The sequence below is a fragment of the Furipterus horrens genome, unplaced genomic scaffold, assembly GCF_987537825.1.
Source record: "Furipterus horrens unplaced genomic scaffold, mFurHor1.1.pri manual_scaffold_3, whole genome shotgun sequence".
Classification (NCBI taxonomy): Eukaryota; Metazoa; Chordata; class Mammalia; order Chiroptera; family Furipteridae; genus Furipterus; species Furipterus horrens.
In genome coordinates, this window is record NW_028327173.1 from 46038316 (window position 1) to 46053271 (window position 14956).

Consider the following 14956-nt stretch of genomic DNA (forward strand, 5'->3'; position numbering starts at 1 on the left):
CTTCTCCTTTTCCAGAAAACCTTCTTAACTACTGCTTATGAAATTTTCTCCCTTCTGCTGAGTCTTAAGTGGTGTACAACACAATCTAGCACCTTCTCTCGAGCTTGCTTTCTCATTATGTGAATCTAACTATTGTATCATTGTGGAGCGCTGGGACAGTGTGGAAGACATGTGGTCCGGCAAAATCTAGGTCAACTATTTGCATCTACACTGCTCCCTTGCACATATAACCATTTTACATAGCAGCATTATCTTGTGCAAATACTGTTTGATGGTGTCTTTTTTAGTAAACTGTGTGTGCGTGTGTGCGTGTGTGTTTGTATTAGTTTTGTTGTATTCCTAAACATCAAGAAATTTGGAGTGAGGCCTAAGGCTTTAGGTAACAGACTTAATTTCCGAATGTCACTTTCCTCAAGGGAAAACATGGATAATACTGTTACTTTGAGGGCTCCTGGCACATGGTAGGTGTTCAGAAGTATCAGTCCTACACCCACATTTTTTATTGTTTCTAGTTTTGGGAAATATGGTATTTTCATAAACATCTACATATGATGACAAATGGTACCCATAGCTAAAACTCAAGGATCATTGATTTCTTAAGGATATTTTTGAGCACAGAGGAAAACCTTGATACCTTGCAAAAATAGGAAGAAAAAAAATGAAGAAATGAAAACTACATTAGCTAATAAGTCTGTGGCCTTCCAATATTATATATATTGCAGTGAGAGAATTTATCGTGTACCTGAGGATGGCCATGTGGTTCATGGAGAGTGCCAACCACAGGGATGACACAGTTTCCCATTAGAGACGGCCCTCTGGCAACCTCGTGGGGGGTTGAAAGAGCAGAAGGTTCGAGGCTGGTCTCCCAGTTATCAGTGAGTCAGCTGAGGGGTGGTGGGCACCTGAGCCAGGAGGGAGGAGAGGTAGATTTCAAGAAATGCCTTGGTAGCTAATTTAGTTTTCAAGTTAAATTGTTGCTACTCTAAAATGCTGCCCGTTTTCCTCCTCTGCTCTTCTCCATTTCTTCTGTTCAGCAGAAGTAAATTCATGCAGAGATTAGGAGGTAGAGAAATTAAATATAAATTTCTGGTTGTTAGATGAACTCACGTTCCATCTTTGCAGAGATTCATGCAGAGATTAGGAGGTAGAGAAATTAAATATAAATTTCTGGTTGTTAGATGAACTCACGTTCCATCTTTGCTGAAGTTAAAGTAAAAAGTGGGAGAAATTTAATTCATTTATTAAATATTTTTTAAGTGTTAACAACTTAATACATACAAGATGCTGTTATAGGCAACGAGGACATAGCAGTGACCAAACCAAAGTTCCTGTCCCATTGTCTGTTTCTAAACAATTTAATATATCAATGCGATGCATAATCATCAGTCAGGTAAGGGCTAGGGGAAAAATGGCAAGCATGAGTCAGAGAGGTCGTAGGGGCAGACAACCATGTAAGGACATCGCAAGGACTCCAGTTTTTACTTAGCGTGAGAAGAGAAGGGTTGAAGAGATTTGAGCAGAGAAGGGACATGAACTGGTTTATGTCCCAAAGGATTCCCTCCTCCTGCCATATTGAGAATAGACTAGGGTGGCGGCGAGTGGGAACAGGAAGAACAGTTTTGAGACTTTTGGGAAAAAACCATTCTGAGGTAATGGTGGTCGGAACCAGAGGGGAGCAGGAAAGCTGGGTTTGGGACTGACTTTGGAGGAGGAGGTGGGAGCATGGGCCGCTGGTTTGGATATGGTTATGAGAGAAAGTGTAGCAACAAGGAGACTGTGGAAGCTTTGTTATGAACCGTTGTAAAAAAAAGGAATTGTTATCTGCTGGGATGGAGGAAGAATTCAAGAGTGGTCTTGGAGGGAAATAAGAGTTCAAGTCTAGGTATGTTGAGTTTGAATTCCTTTTAGATACCCAACGGGAGATATGGAGGAGGAAGTTCAGAGAGTGTTCTGAGCAGGAGATATGAATTTGGGAGGACACAGGAAAGTCAGGTAGGAACTGAGAGGAGAAGGAAGAGGTCTGAGGACTAAGCCTCGGGATCTCAGTGACTGAAATCTTGAACTAGCAAAAAAGAAGTCATAGCCAAAGAAGTAAGGAAAGCCAAGAGAGAACAGTGTCCTGTAAGCCAAGTGAAAGAAAGTGTTTCCAGAAAGAGTAAGAAGCTGTGTCAAATGCTGGAAATTCAGTTTTGGGTATGGAACGAGGCAAAGCCTTTGCTTTCGGTGGGTCCCAGAGCAGGGTGGAGACCTGGGGGAAGCAGGTGTAGACATCTCCTTTGAGAGAAGTATTGCTATAAAAGGGAGCAGAAAAATGTTAAAGTAACCTAACAGGAACACAGTCAGAAAGAGAGTTTGTTTTAAGATGGGAAATATTACGGATAGCACATTGGCGTACTGATGGGAAAGATCCATATAGACGGGGCAATGTGGTGATGCAGCAGAGAAATGGGGCAACTGGCAGAGCAGCGCCCATGAGCAGGTGACGAGGGTAGGATCCAGGTGTTCAAGCTGATAGTTGGGGAAGGGGGCAGAATTTATGGAGCAGACCGAGTAGGACTAGAAGCAGCAATTTAATTAAACTTCACTTCTTAAAGGCTAACCCCTAAGTGTTGGCTTTGCTGACTTCATAAGCCATCCCCACTTGTGTTTGCAACATATCCACAGAGTTCATACACAGGGATAGTTTTATACATGACTAGTCTTTGGTACAATGAGAGGAACTCTAATGTACAAATTATTATTTTTTTAAGTGGGAGAAAGAGCTTCCAGCTAAAAACCTAAGCCAATATAAACACCACAGAACAGTAGGGGGTAAGAGGTGGCGAGGTGGGGGGTTTTATCTGTCTTCTTCTCTCCAGTGCCTAGAATAGTGTGCATGGTACATAAATAAAGCAGAAAGAGAATTTATATTTCATAAGCAAATAAATACTTTGTATACATTATCATATTTAATATGCCAATATTAATACAGATGAGAAGATGGAGGCTCGGAGTACTATGCACGCACCACAGGGCACATACAGCTAGCAGGCAGCTGGCTGTCAGGACTGAACCCAGTTTGGTGGGTCCCCAAACCCCTGGTCTCTCCATTACACCACGTTCTGCCCTTCTAATGAGTTGGCGAACTAGGGAAGGTCATATAGACAATCACTCTTGGTTCTTTCAACTTTAAAGAGGGTTGGAAAAGACGCCTGTTCAGTCCTGTTCCAAGTAAATGACTCCGTAAGGTGGGAGGCCCAGAGGACGGCTACAAGGCATGGTGCCTGCCCTGGGTTAGCAGTTCCCCTCCACGCCAACACGGCAAGCCGGCGCCGTACCGTTTCTGCTGCCTCTGCCGTAGGCTCAGCTCTGTCCATTCCAACAGCTGGGTGCTCTGCCCTCTGCGTTGGTTTATCGTGCGCCCTTGAGGGAGGTTGTGGCCTCCGCCCTTTGGAGCGGGACCCACCGTCTTAGGCTTCCAGCTCCAGCCTTAGATCTCTAGTCCCTGCATTTGCCGCTTGTCACGATCACGTCACTTTCTGGTGTCTCCTTGTCTTCAGTATGAAATCCACCCCCTCCCCTTTTTTAGTATGATAATTTTGAGGTGGCAAGTTTAAAATAAAACTATATTTTAAAAAAAGACTAGAGGACCGTGAAAGCAAGACTGGAGTACATGAGAAGGTAATGGCATACTGAGCCTTTCTACTCCCCTAGACGCAACAGATTCAGCCCCAACCCTCGGGCCCGTCCTGCCATCCACCCCATCCCACCCCCTCACTCCCATTAAGCCTCACTGCCTCTGACACCACTTACTTTGGCTAGCATACTATTTAATCCATGATTTGTTGAGTTATTCCTCTTTTAAGCTATCACCTCCTCTGGAAGCCTTCCCAGCCTCAATTGGATACCCTTCTTTTATTCTCAGCAAAGGCTCCAACAAACGTGTAGGTTAAAAAGAATAAGGAATAGGAAGAGAGAAGAAAAGAGGGGGAAAGGAAGGGGAACAGAGATTGTATTTATCACATTTATACTTGTCCCTTACTAGACTGTAAAGTCCTGGTGAATGGGAATTATATCGTTGGTATCCAAATGCCACGGTTAAAAGCCATCCCCTTTCTCTGCTCAGCACTTCCCTACTCTAGTTAAAGCCACCAAATCCACCCCTAGTCGACATTTCTCCCTCAGGAACCTACTAGACTTCACAGTTCTGTTCCAGAGATCCCTTGTCTAACAGATAGCAATGCTTGTCCAATTGCAACATTCACTTTTGGTGCATCACAAATCAATCCCATTTCAATGTGAATTTCTGCTTCTTCTACACTTTTTAAATGTGTAAGATTCTGTGTTTGACCTGGGTACCTCTGCATTGCCTTATTTTGGACTGGGGGTTGGGGGAGGCATTAAACTCACCATTGCTTTTTATGGAGACTAGTACAGTAGTCCGCCCTTATCCGTGAGGATTACATTCCAAAATACCAGTGGGTGTCTGAAACAATGGATAGTACCAAACCCTATATATACTCTGCTTTTCCCTACACACATATATCTTTTCAATTAAAGGAAGCACTTCACAGCTTCTCTCCGGTATCACCAGCATCATTACTCTTGCATTTTGGGGCCATGACTAAGTAAAATGTAGGTTACTTGAATACAAGCACCGCAATGCTGTGACAATCAATTTCGTAACTCAGACAGCTACTAAGTGACTCACAGGCAGGTGAGGTATACAGAGTGGATTCCCTGGACAAAGGGATGATTCACAACCCGGGCAGATCAGGGGGGACTACTATAGTCTTTCTAACGGCCGTCGGCAGAAGGAGTAAGAAAAAAAGCTGAGATGAAACAGAAAAGCAAGAATTAGGCATTGGGTTTCACCCCACTTCTGAGTAGCAAGATGAAATTAAAACCCTTCTAAGAAGTCCCTAAATCCCTTTTACCACTCTCTCCACAAACCATCCCTTTTCAATCCATGGCCCAAGGCATAAAAGGAAAGTGAGAAAAAAAAAAAAAAAGTCAAAGCAACCCTAGTAACATTTGTGGTAGAAAATCTGACCAGATTGGTATGTGTGAATTTTATATTATTCTAAACTCCCATTATTCTCAATGGGAAAATTTAGGGGGTAGTTTGAATGCTTTATGTTTGGAGACCTGCCAAAAAATATCTAAAGGGTTTCCAATGAGCACTGGGGGCCACAGTCTTTGGGGACTCCAAGTCCCACCTATGCATTCCCAGCTCCAGCCTAAGCCGGGAGCAAGGTAGGCCCTTCATAGGAGGACAAGTGTAAACACCCCACAGCTCCTCAGAAGGCGCAAAGCTGCCCCACCACAAAACCTCAGTAAAGAAGAGAGGGCAAAAAATCAGTTTTCTTTTTCTTTTTTTTAGTGATCTCCCATATTCTCACAAATACCATACTAGTGCAGTCCTATCATTTCTAATATGCTGAAATCAGAATAAAATGTATTACATGCATAATTTTCCCCTCAAATTACATCTGTGAGAGACAAGCCTGGGTAATTCTGCTCCTTTTCCAAAGTGAAATGCAACCCTCGTGTTTCCAAACATCGCTGTGAAGCAGGGCCAACACCTTCCCTCTTCTAAGTTGGACACAAGCAACTATTATGTGCTGCTCTGGAAACTGTGACAGAACCTTATTCATCTGTTTGTTTTAATGGTTCATAGCCAAGAAAAAAAAAACTTAAAAAATTTAATTTAATTTTTTAAAGCAAAATGTGGTGTGAGAAAGAGCAAGGGACTCTCTCGCTAAGGAAATAAATGTGAACAATTGCCGGTGTTCAGGTGTGGGAAACAGCAGGTGATACTGGACACAGACACCTCCAAATGGCTTGTTCCCACAAAGGCATTCCAGGAAGAGGAGAAGGGACATTAGAGCGAGCTCGAGTCTCAGCCTTGGGGATTGAGGTTTTCTCTCTGAGTCATTACCCCTCTGGGTGGACGTGCCTTGCTTGGCTCACTTTGAAAGCTGATGACCTTTAAAGGTCAAGTATGTTAACTCATTATCCTCTTTGATGCCCACGTTCAGGCTGGTCTTTAGAAAACAGAATTTGTGAGATAACTTGGGGATCACATATTTAACCTGTCATTTCTTGACCACAGCCACCTGAAGGCCCCGTGTGTTCTTGGTTCTCCCAACAGCTCCCCTCTCCTTCACTCCACCCAGCTCGTCCATGTCTCCACTTGTCTTTGTCCTGAGGCCTCTTCTCTGAGGGTCTCCTATTCTAAGGTGTGTGAAGTTAAAGATGATAAGACTTGAAGTATTTCCCCTCCTCGCACTTAGCATGTAACCGAGAATGCTTCAAGGTTCCAAATCTTCTCAGAAAAAGGAAGGAGGTCTTTTGGGAGAGGTGGTAACTTTTTGATCACATCAGATTATAATTTGTTCTTTACATTTCTGTGTCTGATCTTTTATCCACATTGGAAAAATTATTCAGCCTTTAGTTGAATCTTTATCATGTATCTCTCTTTTTAATTAAAAGACAGAACTGATTTTCAATTTAAGGAGATCTGACCGCACCTTCCAAGAGAGAACCCTGTGTCTGAGGTAGGAAGATGTGCACCCAGCCCTGAGGTTCCTAGAGCCAGCCCTGGAAAGCACTGAGTGTGTGCTACACTTTAACCAGATTGACTAATATGTGGCCTGATTTATAAATTTAAAAAGGGATACTTTCCGTACATTTATGGCCACAATGGTCTCTTGGGAAAGCACTGGTAAGTTATTTTTTCTTGGGTAAAAAGAAATTACTTCCTGCATGAGAAAAAATAACTTGCACTTTGCTAAGTGGCTCACTAGCACATACCTAGGGAAACAGCAACTCTCTGCGCTGTGTGATGGCTTTCTTTCAAACCAGGATTCAGGGCTTTGGGGGCAGGCATCTTGATGTGATTTCATCTTTACAGCTCAAAATGGGGCTCTTAATTAAGAGGGACTGCAGGGAGTAAAATCCAAAGCGTTGGGTTATTTCATTCACCGCAACCTGTCCCCGTGGAGCTTCTGTGGATGGGCTGGCAGAACCACCCTCTCTGGCTTCCAGTGGAAGAGCGATGAGCTTCAGAAGAAAGAAACCCGCAAATACTGTGTAAATTGTCAATGCTTATAGCCAATTAGTCAGCTTGGAAAGAAACCAAAAGTTACCCCCCAAACCTCTCCCAGCTCTCAGGCTTGAAATTCCAACCACTGGCCCCCTTCCAGAGTCCCTCTACCTTGTCCCTTGTGTATAAATGAGAACTTTTTAAAAATTGAGGTGAAATTCACACAACACAAAGCCAGCCATTCTGAAGTGAGTAATTTAGTAGCAGTCATAGTGGATTCACAGTGTTGTGCAACCACCTCCTCTATCTAGTTTCAAAATATTTTCATCAGAGCAAAATAAAACTCCACGCCCATCAAATAATTACTCCCTATTTCTCCCTCCCCCAGCTCCTGGTAACCATCAATCTGCTTTCTACCTCTGTGGATTTTCTTTTTCTAGAGATTTTAAATAAATGGAATTATAGGAAATGTAGGCATTTGTGTCTGGCTTATTTCACTTAGCATGTTTTTGGAGATCCTTCCATGTTGTACCATCTTTCAGTACTTTGTTCCTTGTTTATGACTGAATAATATTCCATTGTATGTACCTACCACATTTTGTCTAAGCGTTCATCTATTCATGAGCATTTGGGGTTGTTTCCATTTTTGGCTCTTGTGAATAGTACTGCTATGAACATTGAAGAACAAGTATTGCTTTGAATACCTGTTTTTAATTCTTTTGTTTAAGTGAGATTTTAAAGTGAGCAGAGTACGTTTACATCCATTCTCTTCCCAATAAGGAAAGGCATGCATCTTAACTAGTCTTATTATCCTAAAGCAGTGGTTCTCAACCTTCCTAATGCCGCGACCCTTTAATACAGTTCCTCATGTTGCGGTGACCCCCAACCATAAAATTATTTTCGTTGCTACTTCATAACTGTAATTTTGCTACTGTTATGAATCGTAATGTATATATCTGATATGCAGGATGTATTTTCATTGTTACAAATTAAACATAATTAAAGCATAGTGATTAATCACAAAAACAATATGTAATTATATCTGTGTTTTCCGATGGTCTTAGGCGACCCCTGTGAAAGGGTTTTTCAACCCCCAAAGGGGTCGCGACCCACAGGTTGAGAACCGCTGTCCTAAAGGGAAAGTTTTAGGGCCTAACATATCAGCAAGAATCAGTTTGGCTGGTTAAGTCTATTAGGCCTGCCCATGCTCCCGTGTAAAAATCTGATGAGGAACGAAGCGGTTTCCCATTTGAATGGAGCCTGGTGTGAAGAAAGGTCCATGTCAGTGGGTTAGCCTTGGACCTCTTCACATCTATTACAGTTCTGTTGGTCAGTCAGCATTGGGCCTTCCTTTCTACCAATGAAGATCTTGAGGAGAACATCTCTTGACAGCACCCTCTCCCTCATTCCACACATGTTTGCTGAGTTGTGCACTGTGTTGGTCCTTAGAGTTATGAAGTTGAATCACACATGATCCTTACCATAGAGTGGTGTAGCGATGGCCACTAAACAGTCAGACGTCATATGAAGCCAGGAATGTGTGTGAGTGATGTGAGGAAGGCCCTGGGTTCAGTGATTAACAACTTGGCTGGCGTTCCAGGCCGTGGAAGTGTTGAATTGCATTCCCCGTTTTGAAACTAGCAAGATCATTAGCACGGCTTGTAGTATCATCAGGTTCCTGGGCTTGACTGGCAGGGCCGAGGCTGGGAAAATGGGCAAGAACTAGGTTATGAAGGGCCTTGTATACTAACTACAGTTAGGAGAGTAAAGTGAATGGAAACTGGAATGAATTTTTGGTGGGAAATGACCTGATCAAGGCTGTTTTGAAAAGACCACTTCGTGACAAAGTGAATGATGAGCGAGGGATCCCCTTTGTAACGACTCCCATGCCGTCCACTCCTGGTCTGTCCCCTCCCCTGGCACCAAGCTGGTCCTGGAGCCAAATGCAAAGTCCGAGAAGACTGCTTTCCTCTTCCTCGCTATACAACTTTCAGTAAAATGGCAGTGTCCCACAGCTAATGTACTAATCTACACCAAGGTCTTTCTGACAAAATAGATCGTCTCTCCTGGAAGCGTTTGAATTTAGAAGGAGGCCAAGCCTCAAGCAAATAAGTCAACTGTTAATGATGGGAACTCAGACACCAGGGACAGGCCTGGAGGGATTTCTATAAGGTGGTGATGAAGATTAAATGAGGTCTTCTGAGGGCCTTCCTGACCCTCCCACAACAGCATCTCCCATTCTTTCTACACACAATAAGGAATAAGGTCCCCATCCTATACAATTTTTTTTTAATTTTTATTTTGAAATATATTTATATTTAAGGAAAGTCACAAAAATGGTACAGAGTTTCCATATACAGATGACCCTTGAACAACACATGTTCAAACTGCACAGGTTCACTTTTGTATGTGGATTTTTGCAATAAATACAGTCAGCCCTTTACATCTGTTGGTTTCAACCAACTGCGGATCAAAGATACTGTTGAGTCCACATTCGCAAAGGGCCAACTCTAGAGTCAAAAACTGTATGTGGATTTTTGACTGCACAGGGATTGGCACTCCTAACCCTCATGTTATTCAAGGGTCAACTATATACTTCATCCCACTTTCCCTAACATTAACATCTGGCCCCATATTATATTCAAAACAATGAGCTTTTTCATTTTCAGAGAATTATCTCCTTTGCTCACTGACCTGAGAAGTTTGCCCAGGAGTTTGTGTGGACTTGCGCTGTCCTTGTTAAACGCCTTTGGGCTGCAATCTCGGTGGCAGCATGTCCCTTTCCTTGGGCTGCGGTGCTTCCTGAACGGATGCTTCTTCCGCTGCCCCAGTGCTTGCATCACTCACAATCATGCTCAGCCCTGTTTGACCAGCCCTTTTAAGCTCGTTGCCCTGGGGCATGGGGGAGACCCTGAAGGTGGAAGGCAAACTGTTTGCTTTTCTGTATCAGGTGAGAGCACATTTGGAAGGTTGCAGAGGCTGGCGAGGTGGTAACTGAATTGCCTTTATGAGAAACATGAGTTCTCATCACAAAGCGGCCCTGCCTCTTGACATCACCATGAGGTAGCTGGTGCACGTCGGTGCCAGCGCTGTGATGAATGGCTGAGATTCCACGTGCCCTTTCATGGCGCACGTTTCTTCCCCACAGAACGCAGCCTCTGGCACGCTCACTGCAAGTGCCCTTGTACTTTTGCCGCCTTGCCGCTTCCTGGTTTTAATTTGCTGAGCATGGAGGACATCAATGATGAAAGACGTGCACGCTGGAGAGAAGCAGGAGGCTGATTAATGCCGGAGGAGCATTTCTTTCCTTCCAGCCCACGCCAGCGGGAAAATGGAAAGGATGAAAGGCAGTTGTGATTTTATGTTTAAAAGAAAACCTTTTTGCCACCCGGCATCTTCACAACAGAATGCCCCTGTGTGAGCAGTGCCAGAATTTACATAACCAAACCATTTGGAAGGAAACTGCCATGGTTACAAGCACTAGTTTGGAGAAAATCGAGCTATGTAATTTTGGACAAGTTTTTCACTCTTTCCGAACCTCAAGTTTTCTCATTTGTAGAAATGGAAGTAATTACATCTTCACCTTCTTTATAAGATTGTTGTTAGGCTTAAATGACTTAATATCAGCTTTTTGTGTAAGTGAAACTTAGTGCCTGGTACAAAATAAAGGCACCTTATAAAATCCCTTATTTATAGCTCTGGCCAGCCATAGCTCAGTTGGTTAGAGTGTTGCCCCATCCACCAAAATGTTAGGGGTTCGATTCCTGGTCAGGGCACATACCTAGGTTGCTGTTCCATCCCCAGTTGGGGAGAGTACAGGAGGCAACCCATTGATGATCGATGTTTCTCTCTTTCTCTCTCTCTCCCTTCCTCTTTCTCTAAAATCAATAAACATATATTTAAAAAAAATTTTAAATCCCTTATTTATAAATTAGGCTGATTTAGTTAAAAGGGGTATTGAAAAGCAGAGAACACGGTCTAATGGCTTGAGCTTAAACTTTAAGTTTAAACCCCGTGGCCACCTCTTATGTTGTGAGGCTGAGCCATTTACGTAATCTTTCCGAACCTGAGTGTCTCCCTCTGTAGAGCACAGATGCAACACAGCATCAGGGGCAGCTGTGGAGGAAGCACTTCGCGCCATACCCAGCACAGAGAGTGGCAGACACTTCACATCAGTTTGTTTTTCTAGTGCTGTGGTTCTCGACCACACTCAAATCACCCGAGAGCTTTTCTGAAAGCGCGAATGCCTTAGCTGTGTCCCCAGAGAGTAGGATTTACTAGGCCTGAGGTGGGGTTTGGGCCTTGGTATTTTTGAAAACTTTCTGAGGAGATTCTTGAAAGCAGCCAGGGCTGAGCGCGGCTCCCTGGCAGATGACATTGAAAGAAAAAATTGTTTTGTTTTGTTTTGTTATTTTATATCTGTCCCCCGGAGACTGGCCAGAATATCAGTAATTCTGGACACAGTCAAAAATTCAATACACCTGCAGCTCTAAGCCTTTCACTGACAAGAAATGTGCAGCCAAGGAGTTACATTCCATTTTATTTTGGAAAAATGATAGTATTCAAAGAGTCTTTTTAGGGCCTTGAACTGGAAGGGTGGTAAGGAGGTTAGCCTAAGCCTCACACATAAAATATGGGAACTCCCAGTAGATTGGGGATTTATATCTGGGGGTAATTCCAGGGTTTTGTCCTCCCAAGAGATATAAATTGAGGCCTTGAGAATTTACTGTGGGGGAGGAAGAGGTGTTCTCATAATGACACCTTTAAACGCCAGGGCTCTGCTAATGCCTAGGGATAGAAAGACATCATCTATAACAGCATGGGGCTGGGAGGCGGGGAGGGGGCTGGTCTCAGCACTTAGGTTTCCAAGACCCAGGGCTAGGTCATCGAGAACCTTCTTTCTCCCTATAGGTTTATGGTATTAGTTACCCAATAAAAGTAGGGTTAATTTTACAACCCAAGTAAAATTTAAGCCAAAAAGACTTCAACATTACTCGAGGATTTATGAAAGTAAACACATGGAGTGCTTGCAGGATTTCACAACATTAAATATCATTTGTATTCATATTTAAAGGTTGCATTTTAAAGAGTTTTGCAATACAGACCATTTCCGGGACTAAACTGAAAACTCTGCCTCCTTCAAAATGACTGTTTCAGTGCATAGGGAATAGAAAGCAGCTGAAACGACTGTCTTAAGGATCAGCCCTCTCTGGCTTTTTCACCTGCTTTTGTGTTATACTGGGCTTTCTAGATTCCCACACCGAAGCCACCGAGTGGGGAAGCCCAGGGCCGTAGCACTGACCACAGCCCATTTTACCAAGTAGGAGCTTAGTAAATAATTGTCCTTAAAAATAAATGTCTTCTTGGTCATTGTACGTACTTTACTCATAACCATGTTACCTGTGTGTAGTAGCACTTTTTGAAAGCACTTGCGTTATTTGATAGGCTCCTCGTGCATTTTCACCCATAGGGTAGACAGCGTGTTATCTTCATCTTACAGAGAAGAACACCGGGCTCAGAGGCTCAGGGAGCTTGCCTAGGATGTGTAAATGCTAACCCAGGAAGGGAATTTTGTTTCTTCTGATTTCTGCTTTAAAGTACTTTAACTTAAAAGAAACTAAGGAGGAGAAATGATATTTTGTTCAGATGATGTATTGATTCCAGTCGGGTTAACAGAGGAGGAACCCCCAGTGTGAAAGTCAGCCCATCCGTGGAAGGCGGCCTTTTGTTGGGCTGTGGTCTGCCTTCGAGAAACAGCTGAGTATTCTGTACTCTGGTGTCTTGTTCTTCATAGGCCCTTGTTGGAGGTTATGGTCTCTGTCCTTCGGAGCTGAACTGCCTTCCTGGGTCCTAATCTCTAATCTTTTATCTCCAGCCGTTTCTAATCACCTCATTTTCTAGTGTCTCCTTGTCTTAAGGGTAAAATCTACTCCCCCCACCAAAACATTTAAAAAATAAAATTGTAATTGCGGGGCAACAAAAATTTTTAAAGATTCTATTTTAAAGTTTTAAGGAATCGTGGAAGTAAGATTTCCGTTGACATCTCCTCTAGATTACCTTGGATTTAGTGACTCATTTGAAATTTTCCAATTCACAGTTTTCCCAGTCCTCCCTCTGCAGGGTAGAGACAATGAATCTTCAGCAGCGAGGAGCCACATAACTGAACTGCCCTCTGGTTTCCTTTCAGCTGCACCTACCTTCTCACCTCGTGGAGCCCCCTCACTGACATATCAGTTAGAGTGGATCTTGTGCCTAGTGCGCAAGTGAAGTAGAAATAATCTGTGTTTAAAAAACAAGCAAACAAAAAAACTGTAGAACATGTGCCCAGATTTCCAATTCATTTCCTCTTTACTCTTATAACTACATCATTTTCCAGCCCACCACCAGCTGCGAAAATAAAAGTGTTTTCTCCCGTATTTAAGGATGATTTTGTGCTTCAGGATGGTTTTCTGGAGGTGAAGGAAACTTGACCAATGTGACCAACAGATGTTTTAAGTGATGGATGGAACTGAGGAAAAGCCTGGTTCCTGAGCGAGGCTTTAGGATACTGTGCCCAACTGCGCCCCCTAGTGACTATTTAGGGCATTGCGCAGTCAGCTCCAACTGTGTGTATAGGCTGTACCGCATCAATTAATGTCTATGCTCTGTTTTTAGAGATGAATACGAAGAAGATGGATTCTGTCAGCCATACAGAGGGATCGCATGTGCAAGATTTATTGGCAACCGCACTGTCTATATGGAGTCTTTGCATATGCAAGGGGAAATCGAAAATCAGATCACAGGTAGGTAACACCAATGAAATCCTATTTATACCTTGAAAAACTATCTTTCTCACCAACAGAGGCACTGAGCTCCTCTGTTGACAAAGGAGTAAGCTAGACATTGGGGTGGGGAGCGGGACCATAAAGAAACATTAGATATGATCTCTGTGCTCTGGAATTTACATTAAAATAATTTATTGAAGGTTGCTCTTAGAGGAAAGAGAAGCTTTGAAAAGCCTCACATTCATTTAAACACTCAGTGAATATTATTGAGTGTTATTGGTGTACTGGGAACTGGGCTCAGCAGTGGCGTATATGATGGTGTGGTGGGTGAGTAAGCCAGGTTGTCTCTGCCCTCACAGAGCTTACTATTGGGAAGCAACATCACATAGACTGAAAGGGAATGAATTTAGAAATACTGTGATTCTAGGGAAATCTTACTCTTCATGAAAATCTCTTTCTTTATCTGTGGAGTGAATGACGAGGCAAGACGATCACAGGGCTCTTTCTGCTCTAGCTTTCTCTATTTTACCCTTCGTTTTTCTGAATTGGAAGTATCCTAACAGGAATCTAACGGTGAAGCACTTTTTAGCACCCATGAGTTAGGTAGTGTAGGCTACCTTGTACGATTTTGCACACCTGGTTCTGGTGGTTACAGCTGCCTTATACCGCTTCCATTAGTGTCATTATTATGCCTCTGTGCCACGTACTCTTGTAAGCCATTTAAATTGCCTTTATGAGATTCTAATACAGTTGCCATCTTTAGCAAATAAAAACAGAAGATACCTGGTCACATTTGCATTTTAAATAAACAGTGGATAATTTTTTAGAAGTATGTCCCAGATGTTTATCTGCAATTCAAATGTAACTGGAGACCTTGTAGTTTCTGACAACTCTGGGGTTTAAGAGAGGCAAGAACAAACCCAAGGTAGGCACATAGAACAACGGAAAGTCTAGAAACTATGTCCTGTGAGGAATTTGAAAGAACAAAGAGATGGCAGAGGGAACTATTTATTAACCTGGAGAAGTAACAATAGGAAGATGTAATTGCCACTGGCTGATGCCTCCTGGCTTTCAAAGGGAAGAATTCTGTGAAGTAGGACTGATGGGGGGTGGGGGCATCACTGAACACTGAACATATTTTTTACTAAGTAGTCACAAAAATAAA

The 14956-nt window shown here is 43.0% G+C and overlaps 1 protein-coding gene across 1 annotated transcript in view; it reads left to right on the forward strand.

The window, feature by feature from the left end:
• Positions 1-14956, forward strand: part of ROR1 (ROR family WNT receptor 1) — a 167989-nt gene that overhangs the window by 115866 nt on the left and 37167 nt on the right. The window contains exon 4 of the mRNA XM_090269562.1: positions 13682-13809. Within this exon, the coding sequence (XP_090125688.1) occupies positions 13682-13809 (128 nt within the window). The remainder of the gene's footprint in view (positions 1-13681; positions 13810-14956) is intronic.